The sequence below is a fragment of the Cervus elaphus genome, chromosome 30 (assembly GCF_910594005.1).
Source record: "Cervus elaphus chromosome 30, mCerEla1.1, whole genome shotgun sequence".
Lineage (NCBI taxonomy): Eukaryota > Metazoa > Chordata > Mammalia > Artiodactyla > Cervidae > Cervus > Cervus elaphus.
In genome coordinates, this window is record NC_057844.1 from 34,451,044 (window position 1) to 34,473,264 (window position 22,221).

At 48.2% G+C, this 22,221-nt stretch overlaps 1 protein-coding gene across 1 annotated transcript in view; it reads left to right on the forward strand.

Moving 5' to 3' along the window:
- LOC122686845 (mitochondrial intermediate peptidase) overlaps window positions 1-22,221 on the forward strand; it is a 79,925-nt gene that overhangs the window by 22,556 nt on the left and 35,148 nt on the right. Inside the window, exons 9-15 of the mRNA XM_043892177.1 lie at window positions 1,052-1,112; window positions 3,177-3,229; window positions 3,646-3,799; window positions 4,982-5,059; window positions 6,498-6,702; window positions 7,843-7,952; window positions 20,140-20,214. Coding sequence (XP_043748112.1) covers window positions 1,052-1,112; window positions 3,177-3,229; window positions 3,646-3,799; window positions 4,982-5,059; window positions 6,498-6,702; window positions 7,843-7,952; window positions 20,140-20,214 — 736 coding nt within the window. The remainder of the gene's footprint in view (window positions 1-1,051; window positions 1,113-3,176; window positions 3,230-3,645; window positions 3,800-4,981; window positions 5,060-6,497; window positions 6,703-7,842; window positions 7,953-20,139; window positions 20,215-22,221) is intronic.

The window sequence follows — 22,221 nt, forward strand, 5'->3', positions numbered from 1 at the left end:
GGGTGGATCACATCTGCTGTGTTGTGTGTAAAGAATGCCCAGTGTTTGTAACCCAAGGCTCTCTGCTCTTGGTGGTCCCTCTGCCAAATTGCCAGCCTTCTCCCTGCCCAGCCCCCTGGCCTGGTCCTCGCCACTCTGGTCCTGCTTCTCTGGGGGCCGAGCCCCCAGGAGCCTTCAGACCCCCAGCATGAGGCCTCCAGCACGAGTCTTGGCAGGGTCCTGGAGGACCGTGGTCTTCTGTCTCCTGCGGGGCTGTCTAACCCCTGTTCGCTCCTTGACTGCACCAGCATGTTAAAGTTTAGCTCCAATTTCCAGTTTCTGTTATAAACTACTGCCTTAGAACCCAGTCCTCTCTAATTTGCATTATATTTATTAGTTCTGAAATGATTTTTCTTAATGCAGTGAGCTGTTATGGCTTTGATAGAATGAAGTAGTATCAGTTATGCAGTTATTTGAAAATTTATTCTACTTTGCTAGTTAAGCTTTATTGTTCTTTTTTCACTTGTATGTAGCTATAGATATTTTAAGCAAATATTATCTTCAGATTTTTTTAGTGAAGATTTTTAAATTTAGTGAACTGTATTTTTTAATTATAGAAGTTAATTCTAACCGAAAGTTCATATTTTGCAAATATTAAGTGCATGTGTGATTACGGCCCAACTAGTTTTTTGATAGGGGAAAATGATAAGTGGTAATCTTAAGTAAAATCTTCTTTTAGAGAAACTAATTTGTTAGTCTCTTTTTTAAAGTATAGCAAAAAGTAGAGATTTGAAGCTTACTGATGAATTTGTATATTCTGTAACACTTAAATTTTCCAAATTTTAGTACTTTAAGACAAATATCAGCTTTTTAGGTAAAAATTACAGTAGTTTACTGATGTATGTATCACTGTCTCTTCCAATACATGTAAAATTTGGATTAATACTAGTTTACATTTTTACTACAAATTATTTCTGTCATGATTACTGAAAAGTAGCAGAAGCAAACTCATCTTTTATAATCTACTTATGAAAATTTTGTCCTGGCAACTAATGATAAACCTGTTTTACAGAACTATGAAAGATTTTGAGATGATTCGAGGGATGAAAATGAAACTAAACCCTCAAAATTCTGTAAGTGACCATGCTGAGTTTCTTTTCCTTTTTACTATTTATTTGTTCCCCTGGGTGTTAGTCGAGGCTCGTGGGGCCCTTGGGGCAGGCTCTGCAGTTGCGGCTCATGGGCTTAGTTGCTCTGTGCCGTGTGGGATCTTCGTTCCCCAGCCAAGGATCAAACCCACATCCCCCTGTTGGCAGGCAGATTCTCCACCACTGGATCACCAAGGAAGTCCAGAGGTACTTTTATTATAAACAGTCTGTTGGCTGAGGGCTCTGTCTTTTGGCGCTGGGAACCATGCCCCCGCTCCTCCGGAGGGAGTTTTCTGTTGGGCCTTGCCGCCCGTTGTTTAACATTTTCAGAGAGTTCTCAGACTGCCTTCCTATTCCCTAGCTTTCCCACCACGCCCTCCTAGACCTCCCAGCCCTTTCTCTTCCGCCACCCTGGGGCCTGGCCGTTGTCCTCTGCCCCCACTGAGGCCTCCAGTGCCCCTGTGCTCCTCCCACTCACTCGCTGCTTTGCGTTCCTTTCATTTATTTTATTTTTTTCTGAAGTGTAGCTGATTTACAGGGTTGTTCTTTACTTTTAAACTGTGGCTGACATCTGTGGCTCCAATACTTTGGCCACCTGATGCGAAGAGCTGACTCATTTGAAAAGACCCTGATGCTGGCGAAGATTAAGGGCGGGAGGAGAAGGGGATGATAGAGGATGAGATGGTTGGATGACATCACCAACTCAATGGACATGAGTTTGAGTAAGCTCCGGGAGTTGGTGATGGACCGGGAGGCCTGGCGTGCTGCAGCCCATAGGGTCGCAAAGAGTTGGACATGACTGAGCAACTGAACTGACTGACTGATATCTCTGGGCCATTAGATGCTGTGCATCTGGGTCAGGAGAGGAGATGGTGTCTAAACTGAACCTTTTGAACCCTGTTCATAAGGACGGAGACCCTGTTCACAGAGCTCTGCTCAGAGCCTGGAGTTGTGTTTCTAAGCAGTATACTTTCCAGGAGGTGCTGCTGAGTGATTCAGAGGACGGCTCATGAGGGACCGCTGCACAGCAGGCAGAGCTCGGGGCCAGGACGCAGTAGGAGAAGGGAAACACAGCCTGCCCTCCCGAAGCTTACACCTGGGGAGGAGCGAGACTGCAGACAGGAAGAGTCAGCCTGCACGGTCCTGCCGGGTGGGGCTCCAGAGGGAATAGTGCAGACAGGATGGTGGAGGGGCCGTCTTGTAAGGCCTGGGCAGTGACGACCCCTCCAGGGAGATGACACAGAGCAGCCCTGGGAGAAGCGATGGGCCCGCGACAGCCAGGGACGAACCCCAGGTAGAGAGGGGCGTGGGAGGCCGGTGCAGGCCAGGCCAGGCTCACAGGGGGTGGGCTCGGGTGTGTGAGGGGGAGGTGGAAGGTGGGGACGCACTGGCGGCCGGCACACGTGGACTGCGTACCTGAGCCAGGCTGACCGCGTCCGTCCCGGCCGCTGTCGTCTGTCACCTGCCAGCCTGTCCCTGCCGGGGACAGTGGCCCCTGCAGGGTTCCCAGCTCTGTCACTGCTCTGCAGCCGGCGTCAGGAACAATTGTTCAAGTGCTTCTTTTTGACAGGTTTTCTTTGCCAAGTTCAGGGTTAATTCTGCCACGGCTCGGTCTGAACTGCTGCTTTCATCTCTGGGATCCACCCTGAGGTTCTTTAGGTCCAGAAAGGGCCCTAGTCATGCCTTTAGTTCCCTGACCCACCTGCACTGTCTTGTGGGTTAACACATGGGCCACATCTGGGGTAGATTTCAACGTGGCTAATTTCATCTATTAATGTCGACTTTTAGTAGCTCACATTTTAGAATGACATTTGTCTGCCTTCTCCCCCAATTCTGCAAGTATGGCTGATTTCTGCCTCTCAGCTCATTGATTACAGGGAAGGTGGAGTAGAGAGTAAGGAATGAAACTCTTGCCAGGTGATGAGTTCCTAGGGTTTTTACAAAACTTTCCTGATACAGTAACAGGTTACATTTTATAAACTGGCTGCGTTATTGATGAAAACTGTGAAATCATCCCAGCTTTCCTAACGGTGAGCTTCTCTGCTGCAGGAATTGATGCCCTGGGACCCCCCGTACTACAGCGGACTGATTCGGGCTGAGAGGTGTGTGTCTGGAGAAGTGCTCGCGTGTGAGAAGGCAGGACCGATGTGTCTTGAGCATTTGCCCACTGACTGGGCAGCTGTGCCTTCACTTGGCGCCCACGCGGCCAGCGCCTGCCCAGCGGTCACTCCCCCGTCCGGAAGCTGCGCTCTTGGGCCTGTCCCCGTGGCTTCTGTGGTTTCCCTCTGTAGACCCCCTGAGTGTCTCCCCATCTGCCTCTACCCCTGGTGTCACCCTCACTACCATAGTAATGAGTCTGCTGCTCTTCTGAAGGAAAACCGGTCTGAAAACCCCTCCAGGGTAGAGACCCGCTTCATGATTCAGTCCTTCCTTGACTCTTGATTTATAAATGAAGAGTGAGCTGCGCTTCCCTCTAGATGCTGAAGCACACAGAAACGCGGCTGCTTCTCCTCGGCAGGTTCAACATCGAGCCCAGTCTCTACTGCCCGTTCTTCTCCCTGGGCGCCTGCATGGAGGGCCTGAGCCTCCTGTTCAACAGGCTGCTGGGGGTCTCGCTGTACGGGGAGCAGCCCGCGAAGGGTGAGGTGTGGAGTGAGGACGTCCGCAAACTGGTGAGTGCCCGGGGCAGAGCGCGCGCCCGTCTGCGGGGCCTGGTACCCTGTCCACAGAGCTTTAATCCTGACTACTGCTCTGGTTCCGGACGCTGTGAAAGAACAGTGTTCTCTAGAATCAGCTGTTGCAGGAAAGTAGGGTAAACATGTAGCAGCAGAGTTCTTTCCCTGAGAGAAAACACCTTTCTGAGGAGTTGGATAGAGGGTTGAGCCCACATGTACACTGGCAGCTGGGCTGTGGCCCATGTGCTGGTGTGAGTCCTGGACGGTCACTCTGAGCCCAGGGCGCTCCCTCCCGTCAGGGCCCACTTCGTGTGAGCTGCAGGTATTGCTTCCCTGGTGGGGTTGGAGGGTTTGCGGCCCTCAGGCTTAATGCTCTGGCTTAGCGCACTGTACTCTCATCACTGTTTTCTGAGAAGCGTGGATTGTGTCCTCGTTGCCTGGCTGTGTTCGGTGATTGTAGATTGAGCTTAGTTACTAAACAGCCGGCAGTCTGCTGAGCATCACACAGATGGATAACCTGCAGCGATACCACGAAGGGAGAAGGTGTAACAGGAGAGTGCCAGGACCCCGTGCAGGTGATGGAGGGTCCCGTTCAGGAGGGAGCCCCCTGCATTGGGCAGGTTTCCCCAATGCCTTGAGCAGTTCCTGGCACCAAGAGGTTGCCTCATGGAGGCTTGCTGGAGTCCCGAAGCATTGAGGTTCTGTCCGGCAGAGGCCCCGCTTATGCAGAGGTGGATGGAGACCCGCTGTCCTTGAGCTGTGCCTCACGGGGCTGACCCGGGAGGAGGCGTTGCTCCCTGCTCTTTGGCTGAAGCCCACGCCGCCGTGGTTGGGGTGCGGGTGTTCTCACCTCCTGGGCTGGGGGAGGGGTCGCTGTGCTGCCGTCCTGGGCTGGCTCGGGCCCAGGGAAGAGCCATGGCGCGGGGACTGCAGTCAACTCAGGGCTTGTTGGGAGGGTTCCTCTCCCGTCAGAGTTCGCCAGTCACCCCAGAGACACAGCAGAAGAGGCTGAAGGCACCGTGGACCGACATCGTGGTGGTCTGGGAAGCAGAAAGTCATAAAATGTCTGCATTGGTGGCTGTCGGTGTTTTATGTGCAGGTTCTGGTGTTTGGAATGTGTTTCTACTTATGGAAGTTCTGATGGCTTCATTCACCAGTAAATCAACCTTTTTTTTCTAGGCCGTGGTTCATGAATCAGAAGGACTGCTGGGATACATTTACTGTGACTTTTTTCAGCGAGCAGACAAACCACACCAGGTGATGCTTTATTTACAAACCAGTCTCTCTAGAGTGATTAGCAGTTAATGTGTATTAATGTTAACTTTAGCTCTCATTTTTGTAGTTAATATTTAAAAGACATTAACGGTGGTAACTAAATGTGTGCATTTGAAATTGGGTAGAATTTAAAGATGGCAGAAGTTACGAGATGGTTACAGAAATGTGTATCTGCCATTTTCATCTGGGTCGAGGTAGCAGTGATTGTAGTGATGAATGCTGACGTTTTAGGAGCCTGTCTGTGTGCCTGCCAGCACCTGAGCCCTTCTCATGCGCAGCTTTGAAAGTTCCCCTCAGCCTTTTGAACTCAGTCCTGATGAGATGAGGACACTGAGGCCAGAGAACTGCGGTTACTTGTCCAGAGTCACAGTTAGAGGTGTGGGGATTGGAGCCCGGACTTCTGTCTGTACGTGGCATGGGCCTGCTCTAACACTGGGCAAGGTGTGTCTCTGAGGAACCTTGTCAACCACCAGTTCGCTCCTTGTGTGAAGCCGCAGGCCGGGTTTCCAGGTCAGTCAGCTTCAGCAGTTTTGGGCCATCGGATTGGAACTGTCAAGAATTCAGGTTATAAAGTTATAACAGAAACAATGGTACCTTGTATTTAATAGTGATCCACAGTTTCCGCAGCAGTTATAACAGACGCTAGTTACTGCTCTGGCGTTTGACACGGTGGAGGGGAGGCTGGTGGAGGTAACCAGTTCCCAGGGGATGTGGCCAACAGGTCTGCACAGTGGGACCAGAGTGAGGGCCATTGGCCGCTGCATCATCTGTTCCTTCACTGTGCTTGAAAGGCTGGAGAGTCCATGTTTGTGACCTGGGTTCAGGTTTGAGGTGCTGCAGCCCTAGCTGTGTGTCCCTGGACACGCGACTTAGTATTTCCGACTCGTTTGTTTTTTCATCTCAGAAATGAAATATCTGCCTCAAAGGCTTATGTGAGAAGAAATGATCAAATTTTGTATGTGGACTGAGAAAGCAACTCAGGTTCCATGCTTTGTGATAGTTGAGAGCTCGTCACTTCAAGCGATGGAGACAGTGGTGGGGGTGTGGCCTGTCTCATCGCCGGCCACAGAAGGGGCTCATTAACACCAGCGTCCTTCCCCCTGTGGCTGCCTTTCTCCCTGCCCTGAGCATCTTGAGGGTCTGACCTCAGTGGTGACTGTGTCTTCAGCTCCTCGAACGTCAGCTCAGCACGTCTTTGGAGTAAATGAATGACTTTGTCAACATGAGCTCAGGGTATTACTGGTGCTTTTTAAAAAAGTAACATTTCAGCAAAGGAGAAAGTGTTGGGAAAAAAAGTATAAATAAAAATAGAATTATGATAACACTTGTACTCACCCATTTTGATAGAACCTTGTATTCATTAAGACTTGCTTACCCTTTAGCTTCTGATCATTTCTTCATTGGTCTCATTTTCTTAAAGGATTGCCACTTCACCATCCGAGGAGGTCGTTTAAAGGAAGACGGGGACTACCAGCTCCCAGTGGTGGTCCTTATGCTGAACCTGCCCCAGTCCTCAAGAAACTTGCCCACGCTGTTGACTCCCGGGATGATGGAGAACCTTTTCCATGAGATGGGCCATGCCATGCACTCGATGCTGGGACGGACTCGATACCAGCATGTCACTGGTGAGCAGGAGCTCACTCAGCACAGGACTTCGTTTATTGCAGTTCTTTAAACACATGCTTTTCATCTTAGTTGGAAAAAAGCCTTTTGTTTAGAAAATCTGTGGTCATTGATCGCAGGTGGCTTCATCTTGTCCTTCCACTTGTGATTCAACCCAACCTTTATACATTTTTTCCATCCATGACAACAGTTCTCATCAAGGCTGTCTGAGTGCCTGTCTCTCCAGTTTGTACAATTTTGCATTCTGCTGTGTTTTATCTGGAATTTATGTCAGTGGCTGTGTGTGTGAACAAGCACTCTTCTTAGATCCAGTGCAGGCTTAGCAAGTGAACAAGTGAATGTACACAGCCTCTTTTTATCCAAAACCAGTCAGAAAACTGCAGGGCATGTTGAAAGGCATGGCCAGGCCCTTACTGTCTCTTTTCTGCATCCCCTGCATAAAGCCATGGTTTTCCTGCTGATGTCAGCCCCCCTCCTCGTCATCCTCTTTAAGCTCACCATCAGATGGGTCAGCCCTGCACCGCCTGGGCAGGTGTGGTTTTCAGTATTCAGCAGCTAACTTTACACACACAGTATTTAGGAGAGGAGAAGGTATTTTGAAAAGACTGCAGATGGTCTGGACAGAATCATAAAGTGCCACCAACACGTTCTTATAGGATTCGTTACTTTAAGTAATTTTGGGTTTGAAATGTTGCCTTTCTATATTGAGGGTTGACCTTGTTCCAGAAATAGTAGATATAATACTTTTAAAACGAATGAAGGATCCTGGCTTTTGGTGATGGAATTCAGTGCATTAAATTAGAATGAGTTCATTGTAAGAATGTTGTAATTTGTGTGTCAGGTGTAGCCTGGCGGAGCTGAAGACAGTTTTGTTTGTAGAGGGTGTGAACCGTTGCTTTACAAGTGCTTTACCCAGCTGTGCAAATATTTTGTTTTGCTTCTGATACATGGGAAAATGTATGAGATGAGTACAGAGTTTCCTGCAAATATGTGCAATAATTTTATAGAAGTAAAATATTGATTTAATGAATTAGAGACTATCGTAGTTCATCAGAAGTACAAATAAAAATGTAAACAAGTGCCTGTGGTGACATTGACACGCTGCCACGATTCCTGCCGACTTCTCCTCTCACCGCTTCCAGGGACCAGGTGCCCCACGGACTTTGCCGAGGTCCCATCTATCCTGATGGAGTATTTTGCCAACGATTACCGCGTGGTTCACCAGTTTGCCCGACACTATCAGACGGGCCAGGTAGGGCTGACGCGTGTGTGTCCTTGGGCGTGGTGGGGGCGGCTCTTGGGACTCAGCAGCCGGCACCAAACGCTTGCTGCCTCTGCAGAATCTTCTCCAAACCAGACTCCTCCTCCTGCTTCCTGACTCGCCCCTTCGTTGGTCGCTGTTGTGCCGCGAGGGGGACAGGCAGCTGCCCTTGTCGTGCACCAGCAGTGTTGTGTCTGGTCCACACACCTTCCCCCTCGGAAGGCACTGCGTCCTGTCTCCAGGGGGGCGAGGCCGTCCATGGAGCCTCAGTGCTGCCTCGGAGAACTTCTGCTCCTCCTGCCCTTTCTGCTTGTGAACATTTGTTTCTCAGTCTGAATCTGTTGTTTCATAAACTGTGATATCATATTTCCCTAATACGTTTAGTTAGCATCTATATGAGGCCAAGTCTGAAAATCTCTTAAGTTTGAGTTGTTGTCGTCTAGTCGCTCAGTCGTGTCCAACTCTCGCGACCCCATGGACTGTAGCCCACCAGACTCCTCTGTCCGTGGGATTCTCCAGGCAGGAATACTGGAGTGGGTTGCTGTTTCCTTCTCCAGGGGATCTTCCCTACCCAGGGATTGAACGTGCCTTTCCTGCATCTCCTGTGTTGGCAGGTGGATTGTTTCCCACCGAGCTACCAGGGATAGGTTTAACTAGCACCTTGTCATGTTAGAGATTGTGCTTCTGTTGAGTAGGGCTAAGGGAGCCCTGCTCTGCAGTGAGTAGCTCTAAGCTGACTGTCAGCATCGTGTGTTTCCTGTCTGCGTGTCCCTGTCCTATTGGGGCTTTGATGACGCACTGTTTCATTAGGTGGTGTTCCCCTCAGTCTGCAGCTCCCCGAGTGCCCGGGGACAGTCATGTTCATCTTTGAATCCTCAGCATTTATTTATTTAACTTTTTAAAATATATCTGTTGCACTTTATATATTATGTAACAATCAATACAGTTAAAGCAATGAAATGAATTAGGAAAAAAGATGGCAAGTCCATTGGATTTAGAACTCAGTTGTTTGACAAACAGATGTAAGATCCAGGTAGGAAATCTTTACATAGCAAAACTAAGCATCTATGCTCACAGGAGAGCCTCTCAAATCCTATTTTTTTTTTTCATTTAAAATTTACTATAGGTCTTTATTTGTAGAATCCTCAGCATCTAGAATTGTGCCAAACACCAAAGCAACTGAAGGACTGAGCAGAATCAGTAAAAGGGTCCAAGCCACCTTTGTTTTTGACTTCTCTTTCCGGTTCTCTTTCTAGTTATATCTCTGGATGCATGATGTGAGTTGGCTGTTTCTATTCTTTGGACTTGATTGTCTCTGTTATTGTCAGTGTAGGATAATGGCTGATTTCTGGAGAGCTACTCTGAGTTACTCACTCTCTATCATAATCTATTTGAGTTTATTAAAAGGATGAAATAGAAGGATTAGTAATCCAGTCAGCTACCTGTTCATCAGCCTGCGAAGAGTTGCGCTGGGGATTATGTAAACTTAGCTAAGAACACAGACGCACGTAGCCCCTCGCATGGCAGCGTGTCCACTCCGGCTCCACACTGGGGCCTGCGAATGGGGAGGAGACCTGACTGCGCGCCTCCTTGAAGCCCGAGTCGGTGGACGCTGAGGGACAGTAGCGTGGGGGTGGCCGGTGAAGGGTGGGGAGGCTAGAGGTGGCCCCTGAGAGCCATGCAGAGGTGCCTGAGAAACCAAGGGCAGCAGGAAAGAAGCTGTCTGAGGAGCTTAGGCTTGTAAGAGGCCTGGACACCCGCACGAAGGGCGACTGCAGCCGAGCAGCGCGGGCCCTTCAGGGTGAGGCTGAAATTCACCACAGATAATGAGTTTGCAGTTACTGTTGTCCCTTTCCAGAACAATCAGGAAAATAAAGATGGGCTAGAACCCCTGCTTGGAGGGTGGTGTACCATCCCTGATAAGTTCTTATTTTAATCCTGAATTCTTCAGTCAGAAGAACCATTTTCTAACAAGATTGCTTCAAGAAAAGAGTATGAAGTCCACAAGTACTCTTCAGAGATGAGACCGGAGGAAAGCAGCAAGCTGCTCTGGATTAATTCCAGGCCCAGACTCAGGAGGGATGCCCAGTGGGCTGAGGGGTCACAGACACAGTCTCCACGGCAGGAAACTATTCTGTGATTCCATGGAGACAGGAGAGCCCGCCAGAGGCATGGGGCACAGGTGCATGGGGGGGCTTGCTCTTCCTGTCGCTGATTAAACGCCAAGTGGCTGGATGTTTTCATTCCGAGGGCAGGTCTCGCCCAAGGGCAGGAGTTCATTCCCCCAAGTCTAGGCCTCTGTAGATAAATAACACGAAGGCCCGGAAGAGCACTTGTGGGCGCATCTTTGTGCTTCATTTCCTGCCCCGCTGGTCTCCCCGCTGGCCGCCTGGTATATCCAGAGGCTCTCACAGTCGGGGTAATGTCTCCGTGACTTATTAACCCCCCCAGTCTTTTATCTGAACTCAGCATCCCAAAGCCAGCTGATTCCTGTGGTCGAGGAATTAGAAATATGCCTCTCAGTTCTGCAGGTGCCTCGCAGCTGCCAGAGGAAGCAAACCCCAGGGGTGCTCATTCAAGGTTCAGACTGTCTTGACAGTGCCAGGGCTGCAGCAGGGCTTGTTGCAAATTAATCTTTTTTTTTTTTGTCATACATTGATATGAATCAGCCATAGATACGTGCAAATTAATCTTAAAACCAATAGCACAGAAATACAGATTTGGTAGCAGCTCATATGAAAGGGTCGGCGGTCTGGAGGGAGCTCCTTCGATCCCGGTGCCCGTAGGCGGTGTTGCAGGTCCCATGGTGTCCGAGGAGCTGGGGTGTGTCTTTCCTCTTTGTGCTTGTGGGCTGTGGCCTGCAGGCTGACCCCTTCCAGGTGCTGCCAGCGAGCGCAAGGTTATCTGTGAACAGCCTGCTTGCCTGGAAGCACGGCTCTGTCCTCCCTTAGACATCTCCACACACAGCTCCTTGCCATCCTGGTGAAATGCACAGAAGGTAAAACTCGCCAGGTTACCTGCATGTCAGCGATGTTCCGGGGTCAGTGCACCAAGGTGCCATGCTCCCCTTTCCGCCCCCCCCCCCATGCTGTCCATCCTGCAGAGCTGGGGCTCTGCGCATCAGACACTGCATCTCTTCTCCCCTCCGCAGCCCTGTCAGCCACCACTCTGCTCAGTCTCCAAGAGTCCAACTCTTCTGGGGACCTCACGAAGTGGATCATGCAGCATTTGTCTCTTGTAGTTTATCTCACTTAGAACAGTGTCTGCAAGGTTCATCTCAGGGGAGGCCTGTGTCAGAACGGCTTTCCTTTTTAAGGCTGGGTTGCCATCTTTGTGTGAATGGACCACACGAAGATGTGGACCACACAAAGATGTTCAGTCTTTCTTCTGCTCATGGGCACCTGTGCTGCTTCCATCTTTTGGCTGTGGTTGGTTTGACTGCTCACCGCTCAGAGACAAGTGCTAGTGGGAATGGAAGGTTGCTTTATTCAGGAGGTGGCAGCCTGGGGGAAGGCAGACTCCTGTCCCAGAACCCCCTCTGAAGAGTGTGCTCAGCCATGATGGTTTCTAAAGGGAGGGAGGGGAGTGATCTCAGTTAATCTTTGAGGTGGGGGCCAGAGTCCTAGCCAGCCCCACTCCTGCCCCTGTGTGTAGACTGGTGGACTCCTCGGTTTCTCTTTAGACGCTGTCTGTTCATACAGTCTTTGCTCATGAGGCTCCTGAAGGAGAAGTGATCTGGTCGTCTGTCGATTCCTTGTTCTTCATTTCCCCTTCTTTAAGGAAAGAAGCAGCAGGTTAGGAGAGGCATTGTGTAACCCAAAGATTGGAAAGGTGTGCTGGGGCTGGAGGTGAACTACAGGGTAGCTTTGCTGCAGGGACAGGGCGTGGGGTCCCTGCGGAGAGCTCTGCTACAAGGGCTGCCTGCGGGAAACTGCCTACAGGCCCCCTGTCCGTCGACGTTGTTTCTGCAGGATCAGGGCCGGGGTCCGCCCTCCATAACGTCTCACGCTGACCCAGGGCGCCGTCCTCTCGGAGTGGAGGTGGGGCTGGAGCTTCTCCTTATTGATAGTGTTAGTTTTCTGCTCACACGCAGGCAGAGCAAGCTGCAGTTACTCTGATGCCCTCAGACTGGTAGGAGAAGTGGTACTCCTCCCACTCTTGAGGCCGGGTCTTGGAATCGTGAAGCCAGAGGTCAGTGCTACTCAGGCTGGCGCTGCTGGTGTCACGGCTGTAGTCGGGTTGTTGTGAGCATAGCCTCACCGCCCCGTGGGTGAAGGGGCTCGTTGTGAATCCAGGATGCCCACTCACTGCCCCCTTGGTAGTCCCCAGGGTTTACACGCTCCGTGCCAGGAGCCGGAGTGAGGGCAGACGGGTCCTTGCCCCTGCAGCCCAGCAGCGCACCGCCGCCTCTGCAGGGCCTGCCCCTCCCCTGACCCCCTCCGCCTGGCTCCCCGCCCCCGCACCCCTCAGTGCATCTCAGGCTACGGGGGCTCTTCTGTTCCTCGTGGGGTGACAGGTACATAGGGGACCTAGAAAGCACCCTGAGAAGAGGCTGCCACTTCGTGTAAAACTGAGAACCTTCCTCTTAGGAATGATGTAAGAATCCGGTATTAGGCCAGAAGAACAAGCTGCAGTCTGTCGTACAATATTCAAAGGACACCACGTAGAGGAACAGGATAGGTCTGCCCTGTGTCGTCTCAGAGAAAGTATAACCTGGAGCAGTAGAGGGAAAACAAGCAAAGCTGATTTCAGTTCAGTGGATTCTTCTCGAAAAGGATCAAAAAGGAGATGCCTCTGAAATTTTTTTTTTTTTTTTGGCTTTGTCTTTCCTGATGGAACCTTTCTTAAAAAATAGTTTTGTTTGTTTGTTTGTTTTTGGCTGTGCTGGGTTTTCGTTGCTGTGTGGCCTTTTCTCTGGTTGTGGCGAGGCGGGCTCCGCTTCTCTCTAGCTGCGGTGCGTGGGCTTCTCACTGCAGTGGCTTCTCTTGTTGTGGAGCACAGGCTCCAGGCGCGTGGGCTCAGGAGCGCAGTTCCCGGGCTCTGGAGCACAGGCTCAGTCGTTGTGGCCCACTGGCTTATTTGCTCCGTGGCATGTGGGATCTTCCCGGATCAGGGATCAAACCTGCATCTTCTATGTTAGCAGGTGGGTTCTCTACCACTGAGCCACAAGGGAAGCCCAACAGTTACTGCATTTTTCTGCATCTTTTGAGGTAATTGAGTGGTTCTTTTCCATTTATCTAGTTATGTCTTGAATGTTGGTATTAATGCTAGGCCCCCTTCACATGCCAGGACTGGGCGACATTGGTCCTAACTTATTTATTGTTACACACATGCAAGGACTGGATGACGCTGGTCCTAACTTACTGTTACTTGTTTCTTGTAACAGCGCTGGCTTTGGTTTGCTCGTATTTTGTGTCTGGAGGATCTTCTGCGTCTGGGCTGGTGAGGGATTGGCTTGTGGTTTTCTGGGTCCTCTCACTCTCGTGGTGTGGGCATTAAGTGGATCCCATTTCACAAGTTGGGCTGCAGAGCTCCTTCTCCTCCTTACGGGCACTTTTATGAAATAGTAATAATCTGTTTCGTGAAACTTGGTCAGAATTCATCTATAAAACCGTTCAGGGTCTGTCATTTTCTCTGTGGGAAGATTTCTTAAATGACTGATTTCCTTCATAGTCACAGGACTCTTTGGCCTTCTTTAATTCTGAAGTAAGCTTTGCTAACTTGTAATTTTCCAGAAACGTATCTGTCAATCCAAGTTTTCGAGTTTATTGGCATAAAGTTATTTACAGCCTCTTTCATGCTTCAGGTCCCCTGCTTCTGTCTGCCTCATTCCTAGCACTCTCCTCTCGTTTTCGTCTCTGTTAATCTTGCAGAAGGTTGGTGTCAGTGTTGGTATCAGGAGTCTTCACTGAGAGCTCACACTCACCTTGTTTATGCTCCCTGTCTTGTTTGTTTCAGTTACTGCTTCTGTTTTTATGATTGTTCTCTCCCTTCTTCCCCCAGTTTCTTAAGGTGGACACTTAGCTGACTAGGTTTCGATTTTATCTGACATGCATTTACACTTTAATGCTGTAAATTTAAACTATGTGATGCAGTGTTTTAGCTGCATGCCATGATTATCATACAAAATATTTCTTATGTTGCTTATTTCCACTGTAATTTCCTCTCTGGGTTGTTTCAAAGTGTAGTTTAAATCTTTTAAATCTTTGCAGAGAAGTGTTTTTTTTTTTTTTTTTTTTTTTTGTCGTCGTGTCTGTGCTCAGTTTTGTCCGACTCTTTGCAACCCCACAGACTGCGACCTGCCAGGCCCCTCTGTTTATGGGATTCTCCAGGCAGAGATACTGGAGTGGGCTGGCATTTCCTTCTCCAGGGGATCTTCCCGACCCAGGGATCAAACCCACATCTTTGTCTCTCCTGCATTGGCAGGCGAGTTCTTCACCATTGAGCTACCTGGGAAGCCCTGTCTTTTTATTATCGATATCTGATTAGTGCAGCTGGTATTGATTTTTGCATTTTATTGATTCTTATTTTATGGCCCAGTGTGTCATCAATTTCTGAAATGTTCTGTTTGTGCTTGAGGACACTGTATATTTTCTAATTGTTGAGCTTGGGGTTTCATGCCCTTCTGTTACGTTATCCTTTCAGTTGTGTTGTTTAAATTTTTGACAGCCAACTTTTATGACCTAGCAAAAGATAGAGATAGAAGGAAGGCTTCCACTAGAATGCAGGTTATATTATTTTTCCTCTTAGTTTTGTCTCTGTTATTTTTAATTGTTGAGACTTTATTTAAAGCAATTTTAGGTTCACAGCAAAATTGAGGGCAAAGTGTACAGACTTGCCACCCCTGTCCTCACTCAGGCACAGCCTCCCCGTCGTCGTCAGCATCCCCATGGGGTGGGGGGCGTGGAGAGGCGGGATGAACCTACCCAGACGTGTCACCGTCTGCCCGAGTCCACAGTGTCTGTTCTGTGAGTCTGGACAAATGCATAATGACATGTGTCTGGCGTTATGGTGTACACAGAGTAATGTCAGTGCCCTCCAAGTAATTTCATTGACTTTTGCTCTACTTGGGAATATTTTGTTGGATGCATAGAGTTGAGCCATTCCTTTCTTTCTCAGGTGTTAGCCTCTTGATCTTCATCCTGCTTTTTGTCTTAGAGTGTCTTCTTTCTTTTCTGGTGGCTTTGTAACCCCCCATATTACTGAGTACCAGAGATGTTGTCAGTTCAAGAGAAGCTACACTTTTTCCTTAATTTTGTCCATTAGCCACACTGAAACACTTCTTGCTCTAGTTATCTTTCTCACAAAATATTTATCAAGCAGTAAATAATAGACATTAACATTATTTTGTGTTTTTTTCTAATTTAATTTGTCCAGCAGTGTGTGGAGTAGGTGGTACATAGTTTATCCATGCTTTGTAGAAACTGAGGTTAAGTAATTTCTCAGAGGTCACATGGTAATACTCAAACCAGTATGATAGCATTGTGGGTGTTTTCTTTTTCCAGTTTTCGCTAGTTAAAAATCTCTTCATGTCGTAGGAAACGGTTTGTGCTTCTTACACAGCATGTCTCACAAACCCCAGGCCCTGCGTTGTGTTGCTCAGAATGCAGGTCCGGCGCTTTCACTGTGGCCTGTTGTGTGCTGCGTCATCACGAGCCTGAGCCTGTTGCCTTCGTTTGTGAGTCAGCCCGAGGCTAAAACCGCCTCAGATCTGCTTCCAGGGAGTCACACCGCCTTGTAATAAATATCCTGTCATCCTCCCAGGAGAAGTGAACAAGGACTGAAGGTAAAAATTACAGAGCAGTCAGAACTGGATTCCTTTTGGCAAGTTAAGTTGTTTTGAAAGGTTTCTTCTTTTCAGCTTTAATGCTTCTCAGGTATGTCTAGACAAGACCATTGAACCGGAGGGCGGAGACGGGTCTGACCCCAGCCCCACCGCCATGCACGGGTGGCCTAGGTCAGTCAGCGCTCATCTGAGACTTGTCTGCTCTTTTATATAAAATAAACAGAAACTAAAAACTAATAGCTCCCTACTCACATCAGAAGTTCTAGTCAAATTTAATAATATATGCAAACTGAAAACAAGGTATAATTGGAATTTTTGGGGGAAAAAATGGAAGCTAGACTCTTGCACTTCCCAGTGTTTCATGTTGACTCGAAGACTTTGTGAGAGCCAAGTGGCTGCAGTGGGAGTTTCTCTGTGCCGTCGCTGACACTGTGTAAGCATTTCTCAAGGTCCTTGCCTCGTGTATCATCTCAGTTTGTTAGAAAACACCAGTGAATTCAAGTAAGAGGTAATGCCCTTTGCTCTGGGTTTGGAGCTGAGACTTGGTCTGTTTGGGCCTCGGCAGTGTCTTTGCTGCACTGATGCTGTGCCATCGGAGGATTACTGACAGACAGCAAAGCGGGCAGCTTGAGACGCCGCATCGGCTCGTTTCCCAGCCATAGACACGTGCCGAGGTTGGGGCGCAGAGCTGGGACCTGGCTGCGTGTGGAGGCTGCTGACTCTGGGCGGCGCCCTAGGTGCCCGGCCGGCCGCCTGGAGGCCCGTTGCTGTTGGGAGTGCCCGTGCCTCAACACGCCTGTGTCTTTAGACCCAGCATGTTCCCAGGGGTTGTCGGTGGTAGGAAAACAGGGGTTTGTGCAGAGGACGTCTTCACTTTAAATATTATGCAGCTTCTATCATAATACGTTTTCTAAATGCTCATAAATAAGCCAGAGACTGTATCACAATGACTTGACTCTGTAAGAATTTGATGCCAGAACTTGTAATGTGACGGACCGGTGAGCTGTCGAGCGATCGAAGATACCTGGCAGATTTATGAGGCTTTGTGCTTACAAGGCAGGCTCACGGGGGACCATCCAGAGGACACAAGTCATGCTAAGTCCGCCAGCACGCTTGCACTTCTGACACTATTTTAGAATCTTACCCCAAAATGTGCTTTCTGACTGTAATGGGAAATCTAGTATTATTGTCATATTCCTGTTCTTGTGTGCGGGCGCAGCTGGTACAACTCTGTTCATTCCTAGGGTGCAACTGAGCAGCCTCTTCCCTTATAGGGGGCCACGGGCTCTGTGCAGCTGGAATGCTGTCGTCCAGGCCTCGAAACTGAAGGGAGTAGAGGGGGCCATCCCCCTGAGGCCACCAGGCCCACATGTGTGGTCCCCTTTGTCAGTGTTTAGAAGACACCCAAGCTGCTTGGAGGGACTGAGTTTCTTCTAGTTAGTCCACACTTTTCACCAGTTGATTGAATAGCTGTTACCTCACTGAATTGTCGGGCTTCCCTGATAGCTCAGTTGGTGAAGAATCTGCCTGCAATGCAGGAGACCCTGGTTCGATTCCTGGATTGGGAAGATCCGATGGAGGAGGGATAGGCTACCCACTCCAGTACTCTTGGGCTTCCCTTGTAGCTCATTTGCTAGAAAATCTGCCTGCAATGCGGGAGACCTGAGTTGGGAAGATCCCCTGGAGAAGGGAAAGGCTACCCACTTCAGTATTCTGGCCTGGAGAATCCCATGGGGTCGCGGAGAGTCTAGCAACATTCACTTTCTCTTTTCACTCACTGAATCGTTAGTCATTTTTTGTAGTGTTGTTTTTTTTTTTTAATCCTCATCTTACAAGTGAGAAAGCAAGACACCAGAGCCGTGCCTGCTGTAGGAAACAAACACGCATCCACAGAAGACAGCAGCCTCAGCGCGGCCACCCCCGCCTCACCCCAGGCTCTGCCTTCCCATGGTGGGTCTCCTGCTTGTAAGGTCCGGACTGTTTCATTTCGTTCACCTTCACCTTGGTTTTGCCAGATCATCGTGATGATTGTTTTCTGAGTCAGGGCATCTCACATGGCAATATGCATGAAATACCCGAGATCTGGTTATAATTCAGGTTCTGACCCGGGTGTGGATGTGTTTAAAAGAAACGGCCGAGCACTCCGTGATGGCTGAGTGCGCTTCGGTCACCCTGGGACTCCGGAACGTACATCTGAGCCATGCATTTGGAGGAAGATGTTACCTGAACGGACCTTGTCCCCTGTGGACCTGGGGTCTCGGTGAACACCCCAGCCTTGGCGCTGACTGCCAGCAGGCTGCATTGACACTGTCGTAGTCACGCTAAGCCGGATCTCATTTCTTCAGAAATCAAGCACTGTTATTTTTAAATAACAAAGGACAAAGATAATTGTGGAGGAATTCACATTGAATTACTGAAACAAATGAGGGTTGCCCTAACCCCAGCCCTCTCGTCCGCCTCTCGCCTGTGTGTGTCGCAGGTCCCACTCTGCTCTGTGTCCCTTCAGGCTGCGCCACGTGGGGGCCGTGACCCCTGCCCTTGGTCTCCCTCCCGGAGCCCATGCGGCTCCGACCATTTCTGGCTCCACCCCGCATGCCCTTTCTGTCCCTCAGGCTAGAAGCCGTGCTTGCCCGCAGGAGTTTCCATTGTTTGTTGATGAATGAGAAAATGTTTAATATGAAAATAAGATGATTAAAACTTTATGAATCAGGAGAAACCCAAATACAGCAGCAGTCCCGTCCACATGATATAAAGGAAGGGTCAAGAGACTGCAGCTTCCCGATGAAAGCCACTAGCGTGTCTGATGTCAGTAAACCTCAACATCTTAAGGCGCTGTTGGAGGAAACTCTTGGCTTAGGTTGGGAAGACTCAAGACTTTTCCTTGCACCGAAGTTACACTCTGAAGCTTCCCACAGGCTTCGTCTTCACTCCTGAAAATTGCCTTTTTCGGCTGGTTTGCTGTTCTTGTGGCCAAACGGAAAGAGAAGAGAGGGGCCTGGCTGGCTGAGCCTTCACCCCGCACTGCGGCAGTCACAGCCGTACTCGTGTTTGTTCAGCTGTCCTGAGGTGTGTCCTGAGTGTCCACGGTGGGCCAGTCCTGCCCTGGGCCCTGCGAAGAGACCTATACGGATGTAGAGATACAGCGTGCACACACATGTGCACACACACGCACGCAGGGTGGGGCCTGCTCCCCTGCCAGCAGACAGATCACATTACCACTCATGAATGGTTCGTCTCTACAGCCACAGTGCAGAGTCACCTGCCACAAGTCTCTTACATAATTTGTTTCTCTTTAGAAGAGCTTTTAGTTTAATTTAGATTATAAATAGAGTTGTATAAAATGGCAGCTGTCTTCAGTAAACACCAGTATTGGTGATTTTAAAGTAGATCAGTTGACCAAACTACTTCTTCAACAATTACTTGTTTATTTCTAAGAGAATATGCAATGTTATATGATTAGGCCTAACTAGGCCCCAAGAGGATGCCCTAAATTGTATAGGGACATTAACTATACTGAGTTTCCAAGCCCTGTAATTCTTGCAGGTTGGAAAATAAAAAAGCACACAGTTCATTATTGTGGTTATTTGTTGGGCTGTCAGTTCAGCTCCAGTACTGGCAAGGTCCACAGACTAGGACTTATCCCTTGGTTTTGTCATCTTTGATTCCTATTGTCAGTCATTCAGTTCAGTTCAGTCGCTCAGTTGTGTCTGACTCTTTGCAACCCCATGAACCGCAGCATGCCAGGCCTCCCTGTCCATCACCGACTCCCAGAGTTTACTCTAACTCATGTCCATTGAGTCAATGATGCCATCCAACCATCTCATTCTCTGCCATCCCCTTTTCCTCCTGCCTTCAGTCTTTCCCAGCATCAGGGTCTTTTCAGATGAGTCAGTCCTTCACATCAGGTGGCCAAAGTTTTGGAGCTTCAGCTTCAGCGTCAGTCCTTCCAGTGAATATTCAGGACTGATTCCCTTTAGGATAGACTGATTGGATCTTCTTGCAGTCCAAGGGACTCTCAAGAGTCTTCTCCATATGCTCTTAAAGGTCAGCGGAGCAGTTGAGCGGGCTTTCATTGCTAACACAGGAACAGAAAAAGCAGTAAGTTTTCCTAAGGTTTTAACTAGATTTTTAAAGATCAGTGCCAATGTCTTATTTCCCTACAATCCTGTTTTCATGTACAAATGTCTATTTGACAGTTACCATTTTTTGAAATTCAGTGGAGTGTATTCATCCTTGTTGACAAAAGTATTTCAAAGTTGTTGTTTTTAAACCATAATGAAGTTCTGTTTTTTTAATTTGATGTTATTTTTAACTTTCCTGCCTGAAAAGTTCATCATGTAATGACTTAACTACACAATTTACTCACATGCATATATTCTTTTGCTTTTTCAGTCGCTGCCCAGAAATATGGTGTCTCGTCTTTGTGAATCTAAAAAGGTCTGTGCCGCAGCAGACATGCAGCTTCAGGTGGGTGTGTGTGCCTTTGTTCTGAAGTTTTCCAGGGTCATTATTCAGAATAAATGTACAACTTGAAATTCTTGCCAGTGCTACCCATTTATTATAATAATTATGCTTCCAAAAGATCTTTCATCTGAGTTCAAAGAACTTGATTGACCTTGACTCATTTGGTCCTCCAACCGTCCTTAGGAAGTGGTAGTCAAGGTTATTTCCCAATTTCAGTGAAAAATCAAAGCATGGAAAAGTTACGTGCAAACCAACTTAGATCTCTTTGTTCACTCTGTATCTCTTTTTACTGGGATTTATTGATTTTTGTTGGCTATACCATGCAGCTTGCGGGATCTAGGTTCCCTGACCAGGAATTGAACCCAAGCCCATGGCTGTGAAAGTGCCGAGCCCTACTGAACTGCCATAAATTCCCTCACTTTGTGTTTTTCTTAAAAATGTGTGTTTTTAGATGAGAAGTTTCAACAGTAAGAACTGTTAGTTTTTACACAGCAAGCACTTATAGATTTACTCATAGAAGTGTAAGTAAGTGTTAGTCGCTCAGTCGTGCCCGACTCTTCACGACCCCATGGACTACAGCCCACCAGGCTCCTCTGACCATGAGATTTTTCTACTGGGCAAGGATACTGGAGTGGGTTGCTATTTCCTTCTCCAGGGGATCTTCCTAACCCAGGGATTGAACCCGGGTCTCTTGCTCTGCAGGCAGATTCTTTATCAACTGAGCTACAAGGGAAGCCTGTTAGTTTTTTTAATAAAATTTGAAGCCAGTGTTGCAAGTTTCCAGATGAAGACTGGAGACACTCTGTAAACCGTTTGGATGTCAGGTCTGCATGATTTGGACATCAGGTCTGCGTGATTCCAGATGCCTTGGGTGTTTCTAATTTTTGAGATTGTTTAGAGAATTCTCCCTCTTCATCAGATCTTGAGAGTTACATGAACACAACCAAAATGCCGTTCTTTCATCGCAGGCAATATTCACTTTATAATGATCCAGTAGCTACTTAAAAGTGTTGTCACTATGAATTGCTTTATAGTTGTGTCAAATCCAGTCCCTAGAAAGTAATGAATGAGCTCTGTTTTTTTTTTGGACCTTAAAATATACATTTCAGTGAAGATGCTGTTGCTATAGACGAAACCATGGATTTACATTATTCAGTGTCTGTTTGTATCATGTCTTTGGAAAAAGATTTCTGAATCATTTGAAAGGTAAACGTTACTTGGCAACAGTCTTTTGATTTACATGTGTCTGTCGTGGGTATCCAACCTTTTAAAAGGCAGTGTCCTGGCCTCCTTTGCAACACTTGTTCCAGTGATTTTCTTTTAAAAAAGAAAACCAACATTTTGTACTATCTGCCATCCTCCAGAAAGAAAAAGAAGAGCGAGGAAGATGAGGGGTGCTGAGAGCTGGAGGAGGGGAGGACGTCCCCACCCTGAGGCCTCCCGCCGCTTTCCTGTCCCCTGTCTGTCCCTGAGCAGCAGGACAGACCCCCCGCTGACCCTGAGCAGCAGGACAGCCCAGGGAGGAGGACATGAATTATCTCAGGGCCCTAAGCGAGTAGCTTAAAGTGCTTTTTAGGTTGTGCTTTTCTTTCTGTGCATTACTTTAACAACAGCCCCTGTTTTCTGAAGGGCTCCGAGGTTCTTGGTCCCAGGCACACGGGATCCCCCAGTGGGCTCATAGCTCAGCCTTGTTTGCTTCATCAGCAAATGAGTATGAAACATATGCACACTTAATTTATTTTGCTGTTTTTATAGTTTTAAAAAAAAGGTCATTCCATGCTTGTATCTTTCGTTTGTGAAAGGCATAATTGAAGAAACAAAACTTTTGAATTCCAATTAGTTTGTAGATTGGGCCAGAAAAACCCACTGCAGTTGAAGTTAGAATTTAAGAATCTCAATTTCTAATGGTTTATTCTGTTGGAATATGGATATGGATCAGTAATGTGGGCCCCTCTGAGTCTCTCTGTGCATTGTTACCCTTCATAGAATGTGGAATGGAAAGAGCTGTAT